This window comes from Chiloscyllium plagiosum, chromosome 42 (genome assembly GCF_004010195.1).
Source record: "Chiloscyllium plagiosum isolate BGI_BamShark_2017 chromosome 42, ASM401019v2, whole genome shotgun sequence".
Classification (NCBI taxonomy): Eukaryota; Metazoa; Chordata; class Chondrichthyes; order Orectolobiformes; family Hemiscylliidae; genus Chiloscyllium; species Chiloscyllium plagiosum.
Genome location: NC_057751.1, coordinates 9,723,265 through 9,750,223, shown reverse-complemented (window position 1 = coordinate 9,750,223; position 26,959 = coordinate 9,723,265). Strand labels below are relative to the sequence as shown.

The 26,959-nt window shown below is 42.1% G+C and overlaps 1 protein-coding gene across 4 annotated transcripts; it reads right to left on the bottom strand.

Annotated features, from left to right (window-relative positions):
• Positions 1-305: 305 nt before the first annotated feature.
• Positions 306-26,804, bottom strand: rnf122 (ring finger protein 122). Of its 4 annotated transcripts, none has more exons than XM_043681343.1 (6): positions 26,623-26,804; positions 18,682-18,838; positions 4,444-4,489; positions 2,838-2,879; positions 2,612-2,694; positions 306-1,858 (listed from the first exon to the last, which is right to left on the bottom strand). In XM_043681343.1, exons 2-6 carry the CDS (start codon positions 18,789-18,791, stop codon positions 1,744-1,746), a joined length of 396 nt encoding a protein of 131 aa, XP_043537278.1. In that variant the 5' UTR covers positions 18,792-18,838; positions 26,623-26,804; the 3' UTR covers positions 306-1,743. The 4 variants fall into 4 exon arrangements, with proteins under 4 accessions (XP_043537278.1, XP_043537277.1, XP_043537276.1 ...); XM_043681342.1 differs by lacking the exon at positions 26,623-26,804 and adding an exon at positions 21,296-22,290 and having other exon boundaries at positions 2,612-2,691; XM_043681341.1 differs by lacking the exon at positions 26,623-26,804 and adding an exon at positions 21,296-22,286.
• Between the last annotated feature and the right edge of the window lie 155 nt (positions 26,805-26,959).

The window sequence follows — 26,959 nt, the reverse complement described above, 5'->3', positions numbered from 1 at the left end:
ATTGGGTTTGAACACACATCAGTTATATTACTTTGTTGTTTAATTTTGCTGTTAAAGTTATTGGATTGTTAATAAATTGCGAAGTCTTTTGTTTCAGCAAAAAACAATGTTGAGAATTGATTATTTGCAGAGTCTGGGATTCAAAAAGTTTGGTAAGGAACCATTGGGGTCAATTTTGAGGGTCTTCAAAGATTTTATTTTGAGTGAGTTGCTCATACAGTAATACTGAAGCTGATTTGCTTTGTCTGTCCGTCTTCCTTCTGTAACACTGTACAGTTCGTCCAAAAAAACACTCAAGCATGATTCGGTGAAGGCATATTTTTATTAAAAGTATTTTACAATAAAAGAAAATCCTTCTTAAAGGAAGGAATGGATTCAAAGCACTTAGTTAAAATCTGTACAAAAACAGTCGTGCCCAGTAAATAACAAAAACGTGCAATATTTAGCACGATAATCAGAGAACCCTCACAGAGTCCCATGTTGCAGTGAACTGCAAAGTGAAACTCTCTGTCAGTTCTATTCTAACAGCATGTTCCCATCCTGAGCCCAGAGTAGCACTTCCAGACACACCAGTATAACAGCTCCATTCCCTGAAACAGTCTTGGACTGAGACCTTTAACTCAATGTCCCTTGTTGCTTGATGGTCAGTTTATTGGAAAAAGTTTAGAGAAGGGAGATACGTCTTTAGTTCAAAGGGTGAGCTGGTGATGGCTTATTTCTGAATCATCAGGCTCCATGTAGTTCTGCAATATTGCATGACTTTTGACAACAGCTCAACACACATGATTAAATTGAGTGAATGGGTAACAAAAATTTTCCTCTGGCCCATCAGAGCTCACAGATATGGGAACCTGTAATGCTGTGACAGTATTCCTGGATAATTATCGTCAGAGAAACACAGATTCGCTGGATCCACAGAGTTTGACTCCATGTGAATGGGTATATTTCAGGTGAATTTCCAATCTGTATGCAGAAGGGTGGATGAATGAGCATCCATGTAGCAGGGTTTTAGAAGTACAGTGCGCCCCAGTGCAAGTCTATCTATATTGATTTTGGCTGGTTTGAGAACAGTTCAGCACTTGGGCCTCTAAGCAAATGTTTCCCATTTCCTCTGAAAACCCAATTCACAATGAGGTTCAATTTCACATGGCTGTTGCATGGTAACTTATGACACATGCAGAGGGCCAGTTCTCCACTTGGAACGAAAATCAGACTTGGCACAATTTCTAGCTCTGGAGGGCATGACAGATCTGCCTGTCCACACTTTCACCAATATCTTTGGGGATGATAGAATACCCATCAAAAAGTGTGAGCCCTCTCTCATTGGGTGGCAGTGCCCAATTTCAGCAGCCCGAGATTTTGGACCAGATGAGATCTGCCAGGTTACCACAGATCATGAACGGGAGGGGGGAACCATCTGGTTTGTATGGCTCAGCAATGCCCTGATCAACCAAGCACAATGCTGTTGAGTATGAAGGAACTCAGACCTGAGCGGCAAGTCTGGAAGTTGCTCTGTTCCTCAGCAGATGTGTTGAAGGGGCTTTCAGAAGACAGGTTTCCCAATCATACACAATGCCAATGTTTACTCCAGCCACATCATTGCTGTGGCACTCTTCAGCTCAGAACCTCTCACACTCTCACTGGCTTCATCAGCAGTCAATCACAATTTAAAAAAAAAATCCAGAAAACTCTTGATTCTTGGCTATTCCGAGATTCTGCTGTCAGTATGAAGTTTAAAATGCATCAAACAAGTTCATCCAGGAGTGTGCCAATTGCTTGCTGTTGCTCAGGTGCTCCAGCAATAGGTTTGTTACACATTGGACAGACACAGCGAATTTCCAGCCATTTCACCAAGCATCTAGAGGACAGGAAAGAAGCAGAAACCAAATATGTAAGTGACACATGTTACAGAGGAATATATTGTGTACAAGCAGTCTCCCATTGCTCCTAGTGAAACATTGCAGAGAAACAGTGCTGTACTGTATTTGACACAATATTGTACACGGTCAAACAACTGTACAGTGTGAAGCACTGGACTTCAGTAGTTCACTGTTAGGCCAGGCAAAATACTGCGTTCAAAAAAGGCTTTTGTTTAGATCATGTCTTCTGGACCTCTCAATGCATTTCACAGTCAATTAACTATTTTTGCAGCATAGTCACTGGGCATGCAGAAGGAACACTGTACAAAATACAACATTGTCTGCAGATAATACAGTGTTGCATTGAATAAAACACTGTTACTAAGTGTGGAACTGAACAAAGAAAGTCAACAAAAACATTATGACAATGTACGGAATGAAACACTGGGTCCAAGCAGTCCAACACTGGAGAGGGGGGAAGCAGTGGAAACAGTGCATTGGTGTCAGCAGTCATTCAGTCATCAGCATAAACATCAGCAATTGACTCAAATTTACTGCATTAATCAGATTTGAAATCAGACTAACTTCTTATGAGCTGCAACATATCATTGCTCTTTCTTGCCTGTAATACATTGCTGTTCTGTCTGGTTTCCATCTCTGTGCTGTCGTGATGGCCTGTTTGCTGCTCAGAGCTCACAACAACATTTCACTGGAGAAAAACAGAACTACAGCTTGACTCAAATGTTACTCACTTTCTGTGAAAGGCATGTTGACATGGTAACACTCCCAACTCCTCTTTAATCTTGAAATCCTCAAGGCACACAGCGCATGTCTGCTGTGGAATAAGCAAAACATTGAGGTTTCATTTCACATATGAGAACTCAATGAAAATAGACATGTTCAACATGGTGTCCTGCAATCATCATCCAAATACAGCAGAACTCAGTGTTTGCTTCCAGATAAAGATTTATGACTTACCCCATGTAAATTCAGCTTTTTAGCATCACCTCTTGTTATAACCTGAAGAGATAGTAAAAGAAAAAAAACACGTTCACAGTGAGAAAGCTATTCCAAATACCAGACCACCAATCCATTGAGTCCCAGGTACAAGTCTACAGCTTCTCCTGCATTATAGCATCATACATCCACATATTTAAGTCATGAGCATGACCAGCCACTTATCCCAGGTCATATCAGTCTATGGACACCTGTTTGGGGAGATGATCCCCACATAGCCCTGTGGTTTGCAGAGTTTTCCACAGGGGGCAAGGAGGTTTTCTTGTTGCCACAGAGAGACAGAGTTCTTCCTGTTGTGATTTAATTATCTAAAAGGTTAGTTTTAATCTTTTTTACCAAAAATCAAAATCTACTTTCCTTTAAGGTGATGCAACAAAGGTTCACTGGGTTGATTCTGAGATGGAGAGGTTGTCTGAGCAGGACAGAACAAGTAGAGTGGACCAAAATCTTCTGGAGTGAAAGTTGGAGACATCTTGTTAAAAACTAAAAAGAATTCTAGAGAGGACTTCAAAGGGGAGAATTTTCCTCAGACTGTAGACTAACATACGAGAGCAGAGTCTTAAAACAATTGACCAAATGTTTAGGACTTAGAGGATGTGAAATTTGGATTTTTATCCCCGAGTGTTGTGGATGCTCACTCGTGGAATACTTCAGAGCAAAACATGGATACATCTTTGGACACTAAGGAACAAAGGAATACAGTGACCAGGTAGATAGGTGGAGTTGAGGTAAATGACGTTATTGATTCATGGAGCAATCTTCAGGGGCTATATTGCCTCCTCCTCTTCCAAGCTTTTCTGTTGCATCAGTCTGGTTATGACCTGAGTTGAGGTCAATGAAATGCGTGATGTGTACTGCACTGGTATACCGTCAAGCACTAAGGAATATTTGCATAGACTCCCTGCCCACTCTTCCTTTTTGAAAGTCACAATCATCAGCAGTGCTAATGAGTTTGAGGCAATCCAGAGGTTCATGTCTCATCAAATGATGTTGATGGTTGTTGGGGGGAAAAAAAAAGGAGTGTAATTTTAGCCTCCGTCTTCCTTTTCCTCGATTTTGGAACATGACAAATATGGATGCAAAACCTCCCAACTGGGAGACAGTCTGAGCTAGATCTGAGGCTCAGGCAATACATTTTGAAGTTTGATGCTATCTTATATTTGTTTTGATTTAGTGCCCGTGAATATCTGAATTTCCTTTCACAACCAATCCTGATTGAACTGAACAGGGAGAATACTTGGAAGGTGTTTCCTGTTCTGGGGGAGACATGAACCACGGAATACAGTTTAAAATAAGATGTAGATGAAGGGAAACATCTTCTCTCAGAGACCAGTCAAGTCTTTGAAATTGTCTTCCACAGAGAAGAGTGGAGGCTGAGTCAGTGAATTTATTAACTTTTTGATTGGCAAGGGAGTTAAGCGTTACAGGGGCAGACAGTTAAGTGGGATTGAGACCACATCCCAGGTAAGCCACAGCCTAATCAAGTAGCAGAGCAGGTTTGAAGGGCCAAACTTCCTCCTCCTTCTCCTTGGTTCCTATGATCAATGTCATTTTTTTTTCTATTTACCTCTTTGTATCCGTATTTCTCATTGTGCGCTTGGTGTCGGAGTTTACTGAAAGGAAACAGGCAGATGATTAGTTACTCAGATCAGAAGAAGCTGAAACACTATTTCGTCAACCAGCAGAAGAACTAACATGACTGCCCCGACAGTTCTGTTGGGAATTGGACACTCTCCACATTGAGGCTGGTTGTGGAGTGATCACATCTTAACACAAGTTGCAATCTCTAAACTGCAGCATCTTTGAGAAATAGGATCCAGTACAAGGGAGTGTCAACATCTACTGCCACATATTCATTCAGATCATGTGAAAACAAATTACAGCCATGGACTTGCAAACACATGGTTGAACACGATGTCTATTTGTGATGAACAAATACATATTCATGTCTTTGCACCTACATTGCAACAGGTTCTTTTACTCAGTTATTTCATTTCAAACAATGTGCTGTGGCATTTTGGTGTCTATGAACTGTGTGTGTAACTTAAACAAAGTAAGTTATTATTTTTCATTGAGGCAGGCAGCACTAGTACAAAATGTATGTAGAAAAAAAATCTGAAACCCAGAATATTATTTTCCACACCTCTAACCAGGACTTGTGCATTTTTACAGCAGCTTAGAAAAACACAACATCTTGTAAACAAGGCCACAGCATGGAACATTATTTGCTCACAGGGCAGAGTCTTCCTGCAGAGGATGGGGATCCTTTACTTGCTGATTCTCATACTGACAAATTCCTGATGCAGGTAGAGAAAAGACAGAATGTACTGTTCAAAGTGGATAAATGGAGGGACCTAAACAGAGCAGATCAGAGGGTCAGTGAAGCCGGGACCAAACAGTGATCCTATACATTATTATACTCTCAAGCAATGATACTATAGGACAAGTCAGATTTCAGAAAAAAATCTGCCTTCATACATAAATTTGAAACTAACAATTTAGTTAACATGGTGGACACTTACTGAAACATTCATATGAGGCTCAAGAGTTCCATTAACAAAAGTTTATTGCAAAAATGGAAGATGAAAAAAATCAAGCTGAATATAAAACCCTGTTTGAAAGATCTGAAAACACACAGCAAAATCAAATGCCATCCTCTTTCCTGATGCCATGTGTAACCGAGACTCAAACCCTGAGAAATTGCCCTCTCCATCAAATCTTTAAGTTTGACACCAGTGATTCTTTCTCATTCCTTCTAGTAGACTGTGAAATCTTCTGACACGAATGCTTACAAAACTTAGAATGTGGACTTTCTCAAACTGTTGTAATCTGTAGATCTTAAACCAAATATTCCTGATTTTGGAGTCTCACAAACTAAACTTTTATGCTGAGCTAACTGTATGGTTTTTGAACTCCTCTGACTGTCTTTCTCAAAGTGAAAACTGAATTTGCTTCTGACCCATCTAGTCTCCTCCAAACTAGCTAAAACTTTTAATCTCCAGATTTTCGAAGCTAACAGCAATGCTCAATTATGTTCAGCCAAAAGCAGGAAAAGGCCTTCAATGTAGAGTTCACACATCCTGTCATAGAGATAGATTCATAGAAATGCACAGCACGGAAACAGAATCTTCCATCCAACTGATCCATGCCAACCAGATATCCTAAATTAATGTAGTCTCATTTGCCAGCATTTGGTCTTTATTCCTCTAAACCCTTCCTATTCATATACCCATCCAAATGCCTTTGAAATGTTGTAATTGTACCAGCCTCCACCACTTCCTCTGGCACCTCATTCCATACATTTACCACCCTCTGCATGACAAAGTTGTCCCTTAGGTCCCTTTTAAATCTTTCCTCTCTCACCCTAAATCGATGCTGTCTAGTTCTGGGAATGGCCTTGTCTATTTACCCTATCCATGCCACTCATTATTTTAAAAACCTCTCTAAGGTTTTTAACCCCTCAGCCTCTGATGCTCCAGGGAAAACAGCCCCAACCTATTCAGCTTCTCCCGTCAGCTCAAATCCTCCAACTCTGGCAACATCCTTGTAAATCTTTTCTGAACCCCTTCAAGTTTCACAACAGCCTTCCTATAGGAGGGAGACCAGAATTGCACATAATATTCCAAAAGTGGTCTAACCAATGTCCTGTACAGCTGCAACATGACCTCCCAACTCCGATACTCAATGTTCTGACCAATAAAGGAAAGCATACCAAATGCCTTCTTCACTATCCTATGTACCTGAGACTCTACTTTCAAGGAGCGATGAACCTGCACTCCAAGGTCTCTTTGTTCAGCAACACTCCCTAGGTCCTTACCATTAAGTGTATGAGCCCTGTCCTGATTTACCTTTTCAAAATGCAGCACCTCACATTTATCCAAGTTAAACTCCATCTGCCACTTCTCAGCCCATTGGCCCAAGATCCCATGTACTCTGAGGAAACCTTCTTCGTTGTCCACGGTACGTCCAATTTGGGTGTCATCTGCAAACTTACTTCCTATACCTCCTATGTTCACATCCAAATCATTTGTATAAATGACAAATAGCTGTGGACCCAGCAACGATCCTTGTGGCACACCACTGGTCACATACCTTCAGTCTGAAAAACAACCATCCACCACCACCCTCTGTGTTCTACCTTCGAGCCAGTCTGTATTGAAATAGCTAGTTCTCCCTGTATTCTATGTGATCTAATCTATCATAAACCAACATAGTAAAAACAACTTTGCATGAGCACTCCAGGGAGTCCCAGCTTTCTGACACATATTGAATTAGGTCACTTTGAAGACTGCAGAAGGACTGTCTGACCAAGTTATTTTTTTAATCAACCCTGCATAAAAATACTCAACATGTATGCCACTATTTTAAACTCCGTACTCTAAAAATGATATTGATATGTGTCAGTCTTTCATGACAACACACCTAGTCTCTCAGAGCAGCAAACACCAAGTTGATGACTTGACCAGAACAATGAAACCAAGCAAATCAGTTACATGTACAATGTTCAGTGCCTTTGTGCTTCAAAGCTTCGTGATCAAAGCCCAGAAAATAGCATACATCATCACGTGCAACCTTACAGGCAATTACCCTTAAAAAGCCTCTGAAGGAATACGATTGCATGGTGTATTCAACTCTTTTCCCATTGTTGTTGTCTGCTTAGTACTTTGCCACACCTCATGACACCCAAGAGTCCTTCTTGTACGTTTATTCAAAGAGAACGCTATTCACAAAATGCCAGGAGGGAAGGTAACATCAAAAGCAACTCAAATTTCTGGCCCATCAACTTGGTAAAATGTCCTAGGCTCTTGACAGAACGGAAGTCAGCAAATAAGTCAACTTTGAAACAAAACAGATATGGAGGTGGAATGATCAAAAATGATTACGAAGAAGTGAAAGTCGGAAAAGGTGAGGGTTTGGTGATGGGTAATAGGTGAAGATCAGGATGGGCAAAATCCATCAAGATTTGACCAAGAAGTCGAGGTCTTTGGGACTGGGCGGCAGTGTCAGTCAGCGGACATATAGGTATTAAGTAATGATGTGGGGGTGCTGGTGTTGGACTGGGGTGGACAAAGTTAAAAATCACACAACCCCAGGTCATCGTCCAATAAGTTTATTTGAAGTAGAAGCATTAAGTTAGAAAGAAATGGCAACACGGTGGTAATGTTTCTACAGTAGTAATCCAGAGCTCCAGATGAATGCTTTTGGAACAGGGGTTTAAATCCCACCATGGCAGCTGGTAGAATTTTGCCTCAGTAATAGGGACAATGTTAACTAGTGTCAATTTTGATATAAACCAATCTGGTTTATTGATGTTCATCAGGAAAGGAAGTCTGCCATTCTTACCTGGTCTGGCCTCCATGTGATTGCAGACTGGAGAAGGATGTGGTTTGATAATATGGTTAACTTTTAATTGCCTTCTGAAATGGCCTAGCAAGCCACTCAGTTCAAAGTAATTTGGGATAGGCGACAAATACTGTATATATCAATGACATCCACTTTTCATGAAAGATGAAAGGTAAAAAATGGGCTGAATGAGGGACAAGATATAGATAGCATCATTTTGGATGAGCTGAAGTTCATAAAGAATGGAGAATGGGCATGTAGCGAGCAATACTTTGGAATACTTGAAAGTATTGAAGAGGGTTTCAGCAGCAGAACGCAGATGACAATGTTGTAGAACTGTAAGTTGGTTGGTTTTGAGGTGCAGAGTATGAAGAGTTGGAACAGGGTGTCCAAACCTGAGACATCTTTATCACTGTAAGCAAGAAACTCATCAGATTCTGGGGAGAAAAGCCAATAAACGTATTGAAGATAGGCTCAGCATTCATGAGAACATTGCACTTTTTGTCTTTGCACTCATAAGAAGCAAGTCAGTCAAGTGAACACCAAATCAATGAAGATTTTTATGTGCTGTTGATTCCCCTTATCCTCCCTTCCCAACAGAATAATTAAATTTGTTGCAGTACTGAGTTGTTTGCATATTCAGTTGTCATTTTTGCAGTTTACTCCCAGCCACTGTTGTTGCTGTCATATCTATATCTGACGAACCCGAGCAAAACTGAAGTCATCATGAATCAGATAAAACCTTCCATTGGTTGAAGTCATACCAAGACCAAATGAAGATTCTTGTGATTGCAGAAAGCCAATCATCTCAGTTCCAAGATTACTGGAAGAGGTCCTCAAAGTAGTTTTCTTGGCCGAATGATTTCCAACTGCTTGAACAACCTTGTTTTTTTTAGATTAGATTAGATTATTTACAGTGTGGAAACAGGCCGTTCGGCCCAACAAGTCCACACCGACCCGCCGAAGCGTATACCACCTTGACCCATACTCCTACATTTACCCCTTCACCTAACACTACGGGCAATTTAGCATGGCCAATTCACCTAACCTGCACATTTTTGGATTGTGGGAGGAAACCGGAGCACCTGGAGGAAACCCACGCAGACACGGGGAGAATGTGCAAACTCCACACAGAGAGTCGCCTAAGGCGGGAGTTGAACCCGGATCTCTGGCGCTGTGAGGCAGCAGTGCTAACCACTGTGCCACCGTGCCACCCAACATGTTGTCTCCAACATAAGCTGAGAAATGAAAATCTTGATTGGATGATTGAAAAATGCTTAGTATAATTTAAATTGATGTTGAAGCAGTCTGTGTTCCACGCAGCAACACATGGACAACACTGAAGCTTTGGCTGGTAAGTGGCAAGCAACATTACCATGTAATGAGTATCTTTAACAAGAGAGAATTGAAACATCTTTCTTCAACAGCATTACAAGTGTTGAATTTCCTATTGTCAACAAACTCGTTATCAGTGATCAGAAATTCAACTGACCCTGCCACATAAACATGGTGACCAAACAAAGCAAGCACTAGACTGACAATTCTGTGGTAACTAACTCAACTGCTTACTCTGAAAGCCTGTCCAGAAACACAAGTCTTTGGTTTGATGGAATACTCTCCATTTGCTTGGATAGGAACAGGTAACCAATATTGAAGAGGTTTGACACCACACAAAATGAAGCAGCCAGCTTGATCAGCACCCTATTCAGCAACTTAAAATATTCATCCTTTCGACCAATGGACAGTGGCTGTAGTGTATGCAATCGACAGTGTGACATTAATGCTGGATTTGAGGTCTCAGACTTCAAATGTTTTGTTCATCAGCACAAGACTCACATTGTACACAACAGCTATAGTCCCGATCTTCCTGCATGAATCAGAAACATGGATTTTGATAAACATAAGGATAGATAAATACTCTGGGACATATGGGATATACCCAAGGTTACTACAGGAAGCGAGGGAAGAGATTGCTGTACCTTTGGCGATGATCTTTGCATCCTCACTGTCCACTGGAGTAGTGCAAGATGATTGAGGGTTGGCAAACGTTATTCCCTTGTTCAAGAAAGGGAATCAGGATAATCCTGGGAATTATAGACTGGTCAGTCTTACGACAGTGGTTGGCAAAGTATTGGAGAGGATTCTGTGAGACAGGATGTATGATTACTTAGAAACCCATAGTTTGAGTAGAGATAGTCAGCATGGTTTTGTGAGGGGCAGGTCATGTCTCACAAACCTTATTGAACTCTTTAAGGATGTGACAAAATGCATTGATGAAGGTAGAGCAGTGGATGTGGTATACATGGATTTTAGCAAGGCGTTTGATAATGTTCCCCACAGTCGGCTCATTCGGAAAATAAGGAGGCATGGGAACTGGGAAATTTGGCTGTCTGGATGCAGAATTGGCTGGTCCACAGAAGACAGAGGGTGGTGTTAGATGGAAAGTATTCAGCCTGGAGCTCGGTGGTATTCTGCAGGGATCTGTTCTGGGACCTCTGCTCTTTGTGATTTTTATAAATGACTTGGATGAGGAAGTGAAAGGGTAAGTTAGTAAGTTTGCTGATGACACAAAGGTTGGTGGAGTTGTGGATAGTGTGGAGAGCTGTTGTAGGTTGCAATGGGACATTATTAGGATGCAGAACTGAACTGATGAGTGGCAGATGGAGTTCAGCTGGAAAAGTGTGAAATCATTCACTTTGGGTGGTCGAATCTGAATGCAGAATACAGGATTAAAGGCAGGATTCTTGCAGTGTGGAGGAACAGCAGGATCTTTGGGTCCATGTCCATACATCCCTCAAAGTTCCCACCCAGCTTGATAGGGTTGCTAAGAAGACGAATGGTGTGTTGGCCTTTGTTAGCAGAGGGATTTACTTTAAGAGCCACGAGGTTATGCTGCAGCTCTATAGAATCCTGGTGAGACCACGCTTGGAAGATTGTGTTCAGTTCTGGTTGCCTCATTATAGGAAGGATGTGGAACCTTTAGAGAGGGTGCGGAGCAGATTTACAGGATGCTGCCTGGACTGGGGGGCATGTCTTATGAAGAAAGGTTGAGGGCTTTTCTCTTTGGAGCAAAGAAGGATGAGAGGTGACTAGATAGAGGCATACAATATGTTGAGAGGCATAGATAGAATGGATAGCCAGAGACTTTTTCTCATGATGGAAATGTCTATCACAAGAGGGCATACTTTTAAGGTGACAGGAGAAAGGTGTAGGGAAGATGTCACTCTCTTTACACAGAGAGTGGTGGGTGCGTGGAATGCACTGCCAGCAGTGATAGTAGAGTCAGATATATTAGGGACATTTGAGCGACTCTTGGATAGGCACATAGAGGATAGTACAAGGAAGGGTATGTAGGTCAGACTAATCTTCCACTAGGATAAAAGGGTGGCATAATATCGAGGGCCGAAGGGCATGTACTGCACTGCAATGCTCTATGCCATACTGTTCTATGTTCTTTGAGATTCCTCATGTCCTGGTGTTATCACCAGCACTGCCATTACAAATTCTGGAAATCCACTGGCAGGATAGGTCAATGTGAGTTTCCTTTGCAAGGCCAACATCCCAGTATCAAGGCAGTGATTATACACAACCAGCTGCTATGGGCGAGGCTACATTATTCATAGACACCCTAGCTAAACGCTCTACTCCGAGCTTTGCACTGGCAACATCAAGAAGAGGGCAGAGAAACCACAACAAGTACACCCTGAATGCTTCTCTCAACAAATGCAACAACCCCTCTAATATGTGGGAATCGCTTGCGCAAGAACACACAAACTGGAGATTGACCAGCTATGAAGGCACCAACCACTTCAACCTTCACTGAGTGGAGATCATGGAGGCTAAACAGGAGCAGCAGAAAAGTGTATAGAATCAAGAGCATCCTAATGACCCACCTCATTGAAGACTGCATGCCCCACTGTGGCACATTATGAGGCTCCAGGTTTGGACCATTTCACCACCACAGAACCCACCCTACCCTCAGAACACAAACAAGTCATCCTTAACAGAAGGACCACCAACAAAGAAGATATACAAGCTGACATTCAGCAATTTCTCAAGGCAACTCTCAAGCATTTTCTACACTTCCCACTGCTTCAGGAAAGCAGCCAACATAATCAAAGATCCCTCCCACTCTGGTTATACTCTCTTCTGCCCTCCTCCATTTGGCAGAAGCTACAAAAATTTCAAAACATACCAATAGATTGAAGAACAACTTCTTCCCCGTGGTTATCAGACTTATGAAAGGACCTTTCGTGTTAGAGTTGATCTTTCTCTGCACTTTCTCTGGAGCTGTAGCAATATATTCTGCATTCTGTTCTATCAGCCTGATGTACTTATGCAAGGTATGATTTGTCTTGGTAGCATGCAAGACATCACTTTTCATTGTATCTCGGTACATGAAACAATAATATTACAAATCCAATCAAATCAAAGGCTCATTTGGCAACTCCTTCTAAGTCTCTGACTTCTACCACCTGCAGAAATAAGGGCAGTGGATGTACGGGAACACTACCATCTACAAGATCCCCTTCAAGTCACACAATGCTGACTTGAAAATATAATCATCATTCCGTCATTGTTGCTGGATCAAAATACTGGAATTTCATCTTCAAAAACAAAACTGCAGGATCGACAAATTAGTTCACAGATTGTGAGGAGAAAATGAGGACTGCAGATGCTGGAGATCAGAGCTGAAAATGTGTTGCTGGAAAAGCACAGCAGGTCAGGCAGCATCCAAGGAACAGGAGAATCGACGTTTCGGGCATATGCCCGAAACGTCGATTCTCCTGTTCCTTGGATGTTGCCTGACCTGCTGCGCTTTTCCAGCAACACATTTTCAGTTCACAGATTGCACCAGGAATGTACAATAAATAGTGACCATGTCAATGACACTAAGATCCCAAGTACATTTTTGAGAAGAAATATAACAAGTGCAACCTCCAGAGAAACATCTCATACAGAAGGAGGCCATCGGGCTTCAGTTGGCTCTGTAAAGGAGCTGTCAATGTGTTCCATCCTTCTGCTCTTTCCATCATGTCCTGTAAATTTGGTCACATCAAATTCTAATGTGTCTACCATTCTGGAGAAGCACAAAAAGCTGCTTTTGCTGAACTAGGCAGACCGGTTTCCGTCCCTCTGCAAATCTCAACATTATCCTTTGATGTGATCAATCAGATTTCAGAACTGTTGCTATGCTGACCCTGTAAGCTTCTGCAGGCCTTTACATTGTGCAGAAGGAAGCATGTTCCATTGTCAGTCAGCAAGCGCTACCACCCTGAAAAGATCTAAATCTGGAAAATGGGGAAGGTTCAGGCCACCTTAATTCTGAGGGCATGAACAGTAATCCAGCTGGGGATCTTCAACTCAGTATAAAATGCATTTTAGTACAACATACAGGGGTAGGGCCTTGGGTGTGTTGTAGAACAGAAGGACCTCAGGGTTCAGGTACATACTTCTTTGAAGCATGCGTCACATATAGCCAGGGTGGTTAAAAAGGTGTTTGGTATGCTTGCCTTCACTGCTCAGTCTTGTGAGTATAGGAATTGGGAAGCCATGTTGAGGTTGCACAGGGACATAGTAAGGCTTCTTCTGGAAAATTGTGTCCAATTCTGGTTGGCCAATTCTAGGAAGGATATTATTAAGCTGAAGAGGTTTCAGAAGAAATTTATCAGGATACCACCAAGTACGGAAGGTTTAAGTTATAAAGAAAGGCTGGATAGGCTGAGACTTATTTGCTGGAGCATAGGAGTTTGAGAGGTGACCTGATAGAAGTTTATAAAATAATGAGACGTATTGGTAGAGTTTATGGTAGTTGTCTTTTCCCGAGGATGGGAGATTTAAGACAAGGGGACACATTTTTAAGGTGAGAGGAGAAATTTTAAAAAAGACATGAAGGGCAAATGTTTTATACAGAGGGTGGTTCGCATGTGGAATGAACTTCCAGAGCAAGTGGTGGATGTGAGTATCATTCCAACATTTAAAAGACATTTGGCTAAGTACATGAACAGGAAAGGTTTGAAGTGATATGGGCCTGGAGCAGGCAGGTGTGACGACGTTTGGCATGGACTGGTTGGTCCGAAGGGTCTCTTTCTATGCTGTGTGACTCAATGACTATGAAATGGAGAGATCTCATCCTGCTTCGAGATTTCAGATGTGAATTTCACATTGTCTGAAGTCAAAGCTCAGCTTTCAAATGCTGTGGCTGTGTGAAGGGGGTTAAGTGTAAGGTTAAGTGTGAGGTAAACGCATTCGTTCAGCAGCAAGCTGTACCTTCTGCCAAAAATGCTCAAAATAGCCCTGAAAATTTGATAGCTGCCTGCTGCCTTTCGCCCAATTGTTTGCTCCAGGAAGCTGACTATAATTTGCAGGATGTGTTCCAAGTTTCCGGCACCTTGACAGGCCTGTACATCAAGTTCCCAGGCGAGACACAGGAAAAACAATAATCCATGAAGAAAAGATGTGGATTCAGAGGTAAGTGTTTATTTGCAAATGTCAGGAAATGGTGGCACTACCACTACTAGGATTAGAAACACAGTACACAATGGCTACTTTTGGCACTATGATCAAGTGCAATTGGTCACAGCCTGATCCAGTGCTTGCCTCAGAAAAATTATAATGTTTCTCTAGCGCCTGAACTGAGCCCATTCCAATTTGCTTATTTTATCACTCGGGTCTCACTGATTTGATGTTTACATGGTTCACGTACAAAGACACAGAATTAAAACCTCTTAATTACTATCGCCTTCTCCAGCCCAAGCTGTCTTTGAGGTCTCTGTGCTCTTCCAATTCTGGCTTCTCGTACATTTTCAATTTTAGATCAACGCATCACTAGCAGCCTTGGTTCTCTGGTCTGCAATTCCATTCCGAAACCCCTTTGTCTCATGACTTATTTCTGGTCCTTTCAGCCCCTTTTTGAAACCTTCCTTTTTGACTGAGCTTTTGGTCAACTGTCCTTACACCTCAAGCCAATTTTGTTTGCTAACTCTCCCATAAAATTCCTTGAAAAGTTTTTATACAGGAAAAAAAATCACAACATAAAAACGGTTTGTTACTGAGTGTGCCATGAATAATGGAATTTTACTGTACAGAAGATTATTCAGTTCATGGTATCTAACTCTCTACAGCAGTTCTGCACTCTCTCCCATTTCCCTGCTCGATCCATATGCTGTAGCTCCAAACCAACTACTTTTTCTTTTTTGTCGAAGCTATTATGGGTTGTCCTTCCATCACATTTTTGCTAAAGCCCATGCCTTCACAACCATCAGCATGAAAAATAAATTTCTCAACTTTTTCTTTCTTCCTTTTAGCAAGGGTCAAATTTACATTGTCTGGCTGCCACTTAGCAACCAGTTAAATTGTTCATAATTCTTAATAACTTTATCAGATCTATAATACAGAGTTTATAATAAATCCTTATAATTAAACTCTTCAGTCCCTTGTGTCACATCTTGGGAAATGATGTTGGCATCCATTCAACACGTTTAACATCGTTCCCAAAAATAATTAGTCCAAGTCAAGATATTATGAAACATAGTGTGAGATCTTCTCTTCATTGATTTTTTTCCACAGGATATTCCCACTACCTGCCTCTGCCATGAAAATCAACTGGTGACTGAAAGACCTTACATGGTTCCTAGTCAACCAAGTACTTGCTGAAATGTCCTTTCTATTGTAATGTAGTAAATACAGCAACCAACTTGCATACAACCAACTCCCAAAAGTGACAATGAGATAAATGATGAGAGAAGCAGCCTCGATAATGTTTGTTTAGGGTTAAATATAAGCCAGGAGGCAGGCTGAACTCCTTTTTGCTGGGCAAGTTATCAGTTTAGCCTCTCATCTGTAACTGACACCTCTGACTGTGCAACCAGGGAGGCAATGGCCTAGTGGTATTATTACTGGATGGTTAAACCTGAGACCCAGATAATGTTCTGGGGACTTGGGTTCGATTCTTGCCAAGACAGATGGTGGAATATGAATTCAGTAAATATTTGGAATTAAAAGTCTAATGATGACCATGAATCCATTGTTGATTGGTGGAAAAACCTATCCAGTTCATAAATGTCCTTTTGGGAAGGAAACTGCCATCCTCACCTGGTCTGACCTCCACGTGACTCCAGACCCACAGCACAGCGGTTGACTCTTAACTGCCCTCTGAGCAATTAGAAATGGGCAATAAATGCTGCCGAGCCATGAATGAATAAAGAAAACAAATGTCTGTGGTGTTGCATTGAAATATCAAACTCCGTTTTGCATTCAAGTTTCTGAAGAACTTTTGAACTCAAAAGCTTCTTACTGAGAGATGGGATTGCTACTTTTAAGTTATTGCTGATTATAAATTGTTCACAGCAAGCATTACCTCCAGAGGTCTTGAAGTTCAGTATGCCATTCATAATATGGCTGTACGTGTTAATTGTCAGCCTTTAACGCTTTTCAATATGCCTAATGGCAAATGATCAAAGTGGGGATGTCTTCTGGCCAGCTATTCTGGGAAAGGCAGTGGCAAATCATTGCAGTATTTTGCCCTTAAGCGTGGGCCATTCCAATACAATGGCCCAATCTTCAGAAATGAGGATAGGAGGAAAGACAAATGGTATTTTTTTTTCAGCTGAAAGAATTGTGAATGCTGGAAATCAAAATCAAAAACAGGTGAAGCAGCTCTTTACCTGCACTTCACACAATATAGTCTACTGCATTTGTTGCTCACAACATGGTTTCCTCAACATTGGGCAGACAAAGTGTCGACTCGATGAGCACTCCGCAGAACACCTACATTCTGTCCGCAAAAGAGAACCTGAGATTCCAGTTGCCTGTCCCTTCAACACACCACCTTGTTCCCTGGCCAACATTGGTGTTTCAGGTTTGCTGCAGTCCTCCAGTGAAGCTCAGCCCAAACTGGAAGAACAACACCTCATTTTCTGCTTGGGAACTCGACAGCCTTCTGGACTCAATATCGACTTCAACAATTTTAGGGCTTGAGGCACCTTCTGCCATGCCCTTACCCCAACCGCTACACACCAGGCCTTGTTATCACATGGTCTTCTAATACATGCAACCCATTTTTGGCCATTAATAGTCCCCATTATAAGATGTTCATTCTTCTTGGCTGATTGTTATCGACTCCTTTGTCCAACTGTTCTTCTTTATCCTTGAGTTCTACCTCCACCTATCGTTTACTCCTTACCACCCCTCCAAACCTATTTTCTGCATGAAAAACAACTTTTTCCTCACTACCATCAGTTCTGAGGAAGAGTCACTCGACATTTAAAAGGCATCTGGATGGTATATGAATAGAACGGGTGCTGGCAGGTGGGACGAGATTGGGTTGGGATATCTGGTCGGCATGGACGGGTTGGACCCAAGGGTCTGTTTCCGTACTGTACATCTTTATGTCTCTATGACTCTATGATTCTATGACCCAAAATGTTAACTCTGATTTGTCTGCACAGACACTGCCAGACCTGCTGAGTTTTTCCAGTAATTTCTGTTTTGTTTGTTTTACTTCTTTCCTCTTGGTATCTTCAACTTTACTTACAAAAGCAAGCAAACCACATGATTCATTTTTTGTACCGTTTATCATGTTGTCATGTACCCAAATTTCAAATTTTGTTCCTGTCAAGCATTGGATGCTTTATTACACGCAAGGCTCAATTTAGGTTAAGTATTATTGTTGTTGTCCATCAAGCAAGTGATGGAAAGACATTCATCAATCTGTTGATATCTACCCAAGGGAGTCCCAGTTCTACTCTGGTGCACTATGGGCACCGAGAATGTGCATTTACAGCTCACTGTCTAAATTTGAAAGTGAAACATGAAATGATGGAGCAGTGATGCGTTCCTTCCCTTCAATTCTTCCTCTGCATTTTTAGGTTCTGCACCACAGGGAGTTAACAGCAGCTGTCCGAACAGCCTTTTCTTATAAACACAATGGTCGTTTCCTGACCATCTATTTGCTGAGTATTTCTGCTTTGCCTGCCCTCAGAATATAAATACACTTTGTCTCAAGGGAGCTGCATTGTTTTCTATCCTCATGGGGTCAGAATACAACTTTCAGAAGAAGGGCACTGAATCCTAACCAGTAAAGATAACGATCGGCAACACCACACACGCTTACACAGAGTGAGCTCAGGAAAGAACTGCAGGGGAAGCAATACAAATCATAGTTTGGCAGCAATTCAAGAAGCAAGCACTGGCCTCTCACCTCTGGGATGTATAGACAAAACCAGTTACAACTGTTCCTAATTCAGCAATCTCTGGACGGCTGATGCAGGAACTGGAAAATTGTCATTGGTGCAGTAAGAATATTGTTCTGGCGACAAATACATTGAGGCAATGAACCTTAAATGAAGTTTGATACTGAACTCGCTGTTACCCAGCACCAACATTACATACCTTAACAAGTACAAAAATAACTTACAGAAAAAGAAAGAGCAAAAAGCGCAAAGAGTGGGGTGGAAGTTACCTGATAAAATAACAGCAGAATATCAGACTCAGCACGAAGACAAAAATTCCAGTACCGAATATAACCATGTAGATGTTCAATGGAAGATCCTGAAAGGTTATTGGTGGCATTGTGCACGATTTATTCGAGTAAATCAACCCCAAGCCACAGAAACATCCTGGAAAGTGACAGAAACAGAAATGAGAATCACTGGTTAACACAAATTCTTTGGTTCAAAGCTTTTGTTTCCCTACCTTGTCTGTTTGTTGATTTTAGCTGGATTGTATGCCTATTTTGCCCCATAATCCCTCCATGCATATTTTTCCCCCGTTCTCTTGAAGGGACTATTGCTTACTGCCTATTTCATGAATTATGCAGGAAAGTCAACAAGAAAAAACCCAGCCATGTCCACATACTGTACATTTAATTTCCATCAGGGGTATTCAGAAACAGCAGATCTGACTGATATTTCCAACTTTAAGCAAAGTCCAGTGAAGGCAGTTCTGTCCTGCCTCCACTTCAGCGATGAATAGACAATTACGAACAATCCAAAAATCTCAATGAAGAGTCAGGACCTGTGGTGCAGGATACTATTCAACATGAAAAGAGGACGGAGTGAAGTAAGTCATGAACTGATGATGCCGCATTTTGGTTTTTTGAGCCTGCGGACAGAATTAGGAAGGAAGGTAATAACTACTTCAGATCAGTGGGACTTTCTGTTTCTGAGGTGATTGTAGTCCCACTCCAGGAGTCAGAGACAGTTCACTACCTAAGCAATTTAGGATCGATAATAAAAGCTGCTCATGCCAGAAATGCCCACATCCCACAAAAGAAGAAAAAAGGAGCTTGTAATTATTTGCAGGTGAATATGAAAATAATCAACAGGCTTGCAGAGTCAGCAACTAAATGGAAAATGATATTCACTATCGGAAAATGGGAGGTGGTTCTCTTTAATAGGAGGGTGAAGGAAGCCATTTGTTGCTTGAAAGACAAGAAACAAAATAGGGATACAGGAAGAAAGATATAGAAGCATGAGAAGATAGGAGGAGGTCTTTCGGCCCTTTGACCTGTTCCACCATTCATCACCACCATTGCTGATAGTCCAACTCAATAGCCTAATCCTGCTTTCTCCCCATAACCTTTGATCCCCTACGCCCCAAGTGCTGTATTGAGCCCCCTATTGAATACATTCAATGTTTTGGCATCAACTATTTCCTGTCAATCAGAAAAATAAATCATAAGTTTTTAAAACCATAGCAGTGCAAATACAGGGCAAATATTCATTTCTTGAAGAATAGATCACATCAGCAACAGAGGCTATGTTAAATTTTCCTCGTTGGATTGCAAGTAATGTGTTGTGTCTAGTTCTGGTCTTCATGCTACACAAGCATCATTGAAGCATTAAAGAAAGTGAGCAAAAATTGACAAGGGCATCACAAGATTTGATAGGATGAAACTATCAGGCAGCATTGATCAGGTTTGGGCTCCCGTCTCAAGGCTCGAGTTCTTCAAAATCGTATCTTTGAACGAGTGTTTCCATTCTGGGTGAACGACAGGTATAAATACAAGAAAGCCTCTCACAAAGAAGTGAGGTTTTCGGAGGAATATCCCTACGTTATTTGCTGAGAGGTGAGAATATGGAATCCAGTGACGCACAGAATGCTTCAAGTCTGTCAGGGGAGCCTTGATGGGTACATAAGACAGAAGGAAATTGAGGGATGTGGGAACAGGACAGGAAGGAGTACAGGAGTAATAAGAGGCCTATGTGTAGTATGAACACTGGCATTCGTCAGATTAGTCGAGAAACCTATTTCTGTGCCGGGATTCAATATGTTTCACTGTACAATCCTCTGAATCATCCCCAGTTTCTGCCCCGGCCCGGCCTCACTCTTCATGCAATGCAATTTTGAGTGAGTGATACTAATGTACAGCATTTTCTTCGGTTTTAAGACACATGTAACACATCAGCAAACATTGCATTGAGATTCTTTTCCCCAATATACATATACATTCTTTCGCAAAATCTTTCTCTGCGCAGTGCCCCTTAAATTGACATTTGCTTCGGTGGTATTTTTAGAAACACTACCCTTCTCTAACTTGCGTTCCCTCTTCTCCAGCCCCTGACCCCAGCGCTCTGTACGCCAGTAATTCGGAACCCCTTCCCCATCCCGCCTGCATTACTGAACCAAAACGACATCCAGTCCACACCTCGCATTGTTCCTTCTCTGAAACAACCCCACTTTCCCACACCTTTAAACCCCGGGAATTATCCGTTCCATTGACCTGAAAGCCCAGTCACCGACCTGTCCCCGAGCCCGGGGACGCTGCAGTGCGGCTGATGAGCTTGAGCGGGAGGCTCCAGACGGGCTGTGTCTCCCTTGACCCGGGGGCCAGGCGGCTGTGGTGTGCGGGAGAGACGGCAGACAAAGCAAGCAGCCTGCCGTCTGGTGATGGCTGACCGCTGGCTCTGCTGCTTCGTTCATCTCATTGTTTTCGGCAGCTCAGGCTTTCTCTTTCCGGATGACCCTCCCAACAGCCCCGAGCTCCGTCGGACCAGAGATCCACAAACCCTGAAATATCAGTCAGAAAAATCGAAATTTAAAAAAGAAAGAGAGACATGTTGGGCGATCCTCACCGTTACACCACTGGAAAGGGTGCATCAATGGTCCCGGATACAGATCTCGGCCGCAGAAATGCAGATGGGACGAGGTGGGGTGTCCAGGGAGCCGGGGGAAAGGCTGAATTTCGGCGGCTTCCCTCCCTTCCAGCAGCAAGTCCGCGCCTTGCACCGTGCAAACTGACACGGATAAACTCCAGGGAGTCCCTCTGCCAGAAACACAAGCACAAGGCCCAGCTGCCTGGATCAGACAGCTCCTGCACGCTTCCTCCCCGTCCCGACCCGAAGCCCGACTTCAAGCGAACGTTCCGAGAAGCCCGGAGTCTTCCTCTTCCTTTCCCACTCAAGGCCAAGTGCGTGAGGAGCCGCAGAGGACACTGGCTTCAGCTCGCTGCACGCCTCTCTGGTTGACAAGTCGGAGAGTCAGAGCAGCGCCTGAAGGGGGCGGGGATCAAACACAGCAGGGAGACCGCAGCAGGATGGCGAGCACACCCACATCCACCCTCACCTCACAGTGCGAGAGAAATCTCCTGTTGGCAGTTCGCTTGTGCCGATGTTCCTCGCATCGAGCGACAAGCAGAACCTTACAGCCGCACTCGGCCGGGGTCCCAACTCACTGCCATCTACCCCAGTCCCGGTTATACCTCAGGATTTGAGGACACAAGGAAAGGCGACAAATACCCATATATTTCCAGCATTACAAGTATTCCGCTTCCAGTTTGGAACCATCCTTGTCTTGAAGGCACAGAGCTCAACCCAAGCTGCTGAGATTGAATGAGGACATTGGGAACAGGATAAAGACAGAGATGATTACGTCTGACTCACATATTAGGACTAATTTTCTGGATGCACTCTTTGGAGGCATACAATTGCAAACTGCAGGTTTCCTTTGGGTTTCTATCCCACCTGCCCAAGAAAATCGGAAGACGAAAATATGTGACTTGCTGATGGTAGCACTGAGCAAGCAGAAAGGTCAAAGTGAGGGATGCACATTCAGGTAACTGTCCGATTATGTCAAACAACGCTCAAGACCAAGAGGCAATACTGCACATGAAATTGCCTTATAAATTAGTTAAAGTCTTCAACCTTGCTGGTGGGAACAAAATTACAAGGTATGGTTTAGGAAGTTCTGATTAATGGGATCAGACCTCCTGAATCGCTCCAACATTTTCCAGTGCATTTAGTTTTTTGACTTTATTAGTACTGTTGTATTCGATTCAGTGCCACTTTTCTTCCAGTGCCCACTTTGAAATTTTGCACCGCTTTTCCATTTCTCTCTTTGACCTTTTTTTCACATTCATCTCTTTATTTCTATGTTCACTAGGGGACCTGATGAAATTCTTTTTCACTCCTCAGAGGCTGCCACATTTTCCAGATCATTCAACAAGATCCCGATTGATCTGATTATCCTCAATTCCACTTTCCACCTTTGTCCCTGAAGTCTTTGATTCTATTTCTGATTAAAACCCTTTCCCAGTCTTGAATTTCCTCAACCATCCAGCCTCCACAGCCCTCTGTGTTAAAGACTTTCACGGGTTCACGACCCTCTGAAAGAAGGTTAAAGAAAATCATATGACATCAGGTTATGTCCAACATGTTTATTTGAAAGCACTAGCTTTCGGAGTGCTGTTCCTTCATCAGATGGTTGTCAAAGTCTGAGAGAAGAAATTCCTTCTCATTTTTGTCCTAACTCAATGACCCCTGACTCCAAGATTATGCCCTCTGGTTCGAGACTTTCCCACATGGGGAAAAACACACCACATCGACATGATCAAGCCCCATGACAATCTTATATGTTTGGACAGGTCACCTCTCATTCTTCTCAACTCGAATGAATGAGCAAAATTTACCATACCCCTCCTCCTCCTACAGTCCCTCCACTTTTGGGATGAAATTACTGAATTTTCTCTGGACTGCATCCAATGCCAGCATATTTTTCCTTAGATAAGAAGACCACAGTGTTCCAAGTATTCCAGCTGTGGTGTAACCTGTGCCTTGTATAGTTTTGGCCAGACTTGCCTATTTTCATATTTAATTCCCTTTGAAACAAATGTCTTCCCTATTGGCTGCTGAATTTGGATGTTATCTTCTTTGACTCATGGACAAAGACCCCCAAATTCATCTGTGCTACAGCCTTTCTAAATTGAAATAATTTTCAGTTCTCTGCTCTTCTTGCTGAAGTGCATAACATGCCATTTTTTTCCACATTAAATCCACCGGCTGAGTTTTGGCCCAATTACTTGTCTGTGTGGTCTCTTTCTGTCAGACTCACCACTTGCCTTACCACCACTTCTTTGGTCATTTGTCACTATGACAACAGTACATTAATTTCCCTCATTCAAGCCATTTATATTGGAAGTAATTGTTGCTCCAACGCTGACCTTTGTGACTTACCACCAATTACATGTAGCCATCATGGAAATGTTGTCCTAGCTAATCCATCCATGCTAATATATCACCCAAGTCACGTAGGGTCTGATTTTATTGATTAGCCTAACATGCAGTACTTTATTTGAGGGAACGGTTGCTCTTTTAGGTACCATGAGTGTACATTCTGTCACAGCACTGTCGTGTCCTCTGCTTTTACAGTGTATTGCAGCTTGTGGTTATATCCTGTCGTCACATTGTGATATCAAGTCGAAAGTGTTAACTCACCATAGGGTACATAGTGCTCTCCCCTGCAGTCGTGCAGTGAAACACCTGCATTGCAAGTGCCACCTTTCATATTGGTTCTTTTCATATCAAAAATGATCCCAGACCAGGACTTGCATTTCAGTGGGATAAGAGACCATGTTACAATAAGAAAGTGCAAGTACTTTTACAGAGATGTTGGTCACATCTTTATGTATCTATTGCTCAAGGCAGCAAGGGCATACACAGTTTACGAGAAACATGTAGAGTATATTTCTATGGGTCCAATTGTGTTCTTAAATGTACAGAACACATTCATGTTACATTTTAAGTATACAGCACAGCTGAACTGGTTCTGTAATTCCATTTTGAGAGGCAATGCTGAAACATATGCAATGTGATAGGATGTATCAATATTTCACTTAACATCTCTGATTGAAGCTAATTTATGAAGCTCCCAGGTGGCTCAAAGACCCATACAATACTCAATGGTCCTGGCTTCCATCTGCAATATGTTGAGTGAACCGATTTCAGTGAGGAAGGCAAAAATTGGATGACAATTTGTCTGAGAAATGTTGGATTAAGTAAGGGCAACTCTTACTTCTGATCATTAGTCAACGGCCTGACTGGAAACTTGAATTCCCACAGTGGATAAAGACAGGATCATGTTCTTCTGCAATCTGTTCCAGGATCAAACAGCATTCCTGCCCAAGATGCTGTCATGAAGATGCTCTATGAGGAGCCTTGGTATATTTCTTCACCACAAGGAGTTTGAAACATGCACAATTGAATTGAAAGAGTCGAACCTACTAATGTCACACTGCAGAAAGCTCAGCATTGAATCAATCTAAGCTGAGCACTGAGCTGAGATACTGGCACATAGGGTTATGTGGAATTAATCAAGATGAAATTTACACCCCGATATCAAGTCTACTACCTTCCAAGTCTTTTCATTAATTTGTGGGATTGTGCTTCACTTCATGGGCCATCACCTATTGTCAATCCCTATTTGTGCTTGAGAAGGTTGGGGGCTGGGGTGGGGGAAGGTGGTGATAAACTGCCTTCTTGAATTGCAGTGCCAAATGGGTAGGAGTATCCAGAATGCTGTTTAAGAGAGAGCTCCAAGATTCTAACACAATGGTAATGGAGCAATGGTGATATATTTCCAAGTCACATTACTGAGTGAGTTTGAAGCAAACTCGGAAGTGATCATGTTCCCACATATCTACTGCTCTTGTCCTCATAGATAGCAGTGGACATGGGGTTTGGAAGGTGCTGCTTAAGAAGCGTCAGTGACTCCATTGCATCTTGAAAATGGTGAACTGCTACCACTATGCATCAGTGGTGGAGAAAGTGAATGTTTGTGGATATGGTGTTGCTGAGTGGTGATGGTCTCTTCAGAAGCTGCACTCATCCAGATAAGTGGGGGCTATTCCAACGCACTCCTGACTTCGCCTTGTAGTTGGTTGTCAGGCTTTGAAACAAATCAATACAAATAAATTGTCATTCCAGGACGTCAACCATCACCAATTTGCAAAAGTCCTGGAAATCTGTCTCACTCAAATATGGAAGTGCAGAGTGTGCCAGAAGGAAATAAAATGAGACTCACTTCCAACATCTGAGTGTCAGGTGCCTCATCTCAACAATGTGAATTCAGTGAGATCCTCTTTACTCCAAATCTGTCTCAAAGAAGACAGTGTAAAGTGATTGAGTGTGAGTGACCTCATATGGTGCACAGAATATACCAGAGCTTCAAGATAGCACACAGGTCAACAATGAAATCCACTTTCATTAATGTACATGCCATTCCACATAATGTGGCAAAACCTCTCCTCACCGATGTGATTTTTGTCTCCCATACCATTTGATGCAGGAATGAAAATGGAGATCAACCTGTATGATTGCACAATGGAATAGCCTGTGATGCAAAGATTAGATATTGTCCAACTAGCAGACAGAGATAGATGCACTTAACTTATGTCTTAACTGCACTGACAGTGAGAGTACCAGTGTCCATTGTTTCCCTACCCTAGAGTGCAAACCCAAGGCCCATTGCAAGCAATGGCAAGACATTATGGAATTCTAGTTGATGTTTCTTTTCCAGACAAACAGTTGTCCAAATCCCACAATCTCCTTGTCTTCATTCTCCAATGTCTTACATAATCTATTCATAAATGCTCATTTGATCACAAGCTAAATCACTATGCTCAGTCCTACTCAGTCTCTCAAAATCTCTGCACAAAATGTTGTTTTGCTTTCTGTTCTGGATTTATTGCATCAATTTTGTCTCACTTCTTTCTGGAAACATCACTCAATCTCCACTGTGGTGAAATAACCAGAACATGAATTAGTTGCTGCTGAGGTGGTATAATACCATTTTCCCTCAGAATGGGGGAAAGCTTTAAAATTCAATCTCTGGCTTTTGTTCTGGTCCATGGTCATATTTGGACAACAGCAGAATCTACCACAATGTGCACAAAGTCGGCAACTGGAGATTCGTAACCTTTAAATAGTTGTGGCATCTGCTGTCTCAGAAAAAACCTCACAATGTGACCAACTCTGTTGAAAGTTGTCCATCTTTTGATACTGACAAAAAGTGCCCATAAGTAGATGATGTTCAGATATTTACATCCGCATAGGTTAACTGAGGGAAAATGACCGTAGCTCTATAACACTGTAATCCTGGATAAAAATGTCTTAATATTTATACTTACTCTTTGAATTTTACCTTTCTCTTCCCAGCAACTACTTTTATTCATTCAGTTGGGACCATGAGAAACTAGAATCTTTAAAGACAGCAGAGTGCTGTTTTGGCTTTATCATCACAAGATCTGATCAAACCTTCCTTCCTGTCTCCTTTCACTTTATTCTGTGCTTTCATTCAGGTTTGTTTGTTTGATTTTTTAAAAATTGGCCTTCTGCCTCTCTTCGCCTGGCGTTTGCCATCTGTGTTGTTCTGATAGATTAGAATTTGGAATCTGTGTTAAAAGGAGAACATTCCTGTTTCAGTATGCCAACAGCTTTTGATCAAGTCATATTTTCACACACAAT

Coding starts and splice junctions, on each gene's coding strand:
- rnf122 (XM_043681341.1), bottom strand. CDS start 21,320: ATGCACCCTTTCCAGTGGTGTAACG. Junction 2,695..2,837: donor AAAAGCTGAATTTACATGGG/GTAAGTCATAAA, acceptor CTTATTCCACAG/CAGACATGCGCTGTGTGCCT. Junction 1,859..2,611: donor CAACATGCCTTTCACAGAAA/GTGAGTAACATT, acceptor CCTGTCCTCTAG/ATGCTTGGTGAAATGGCTGG.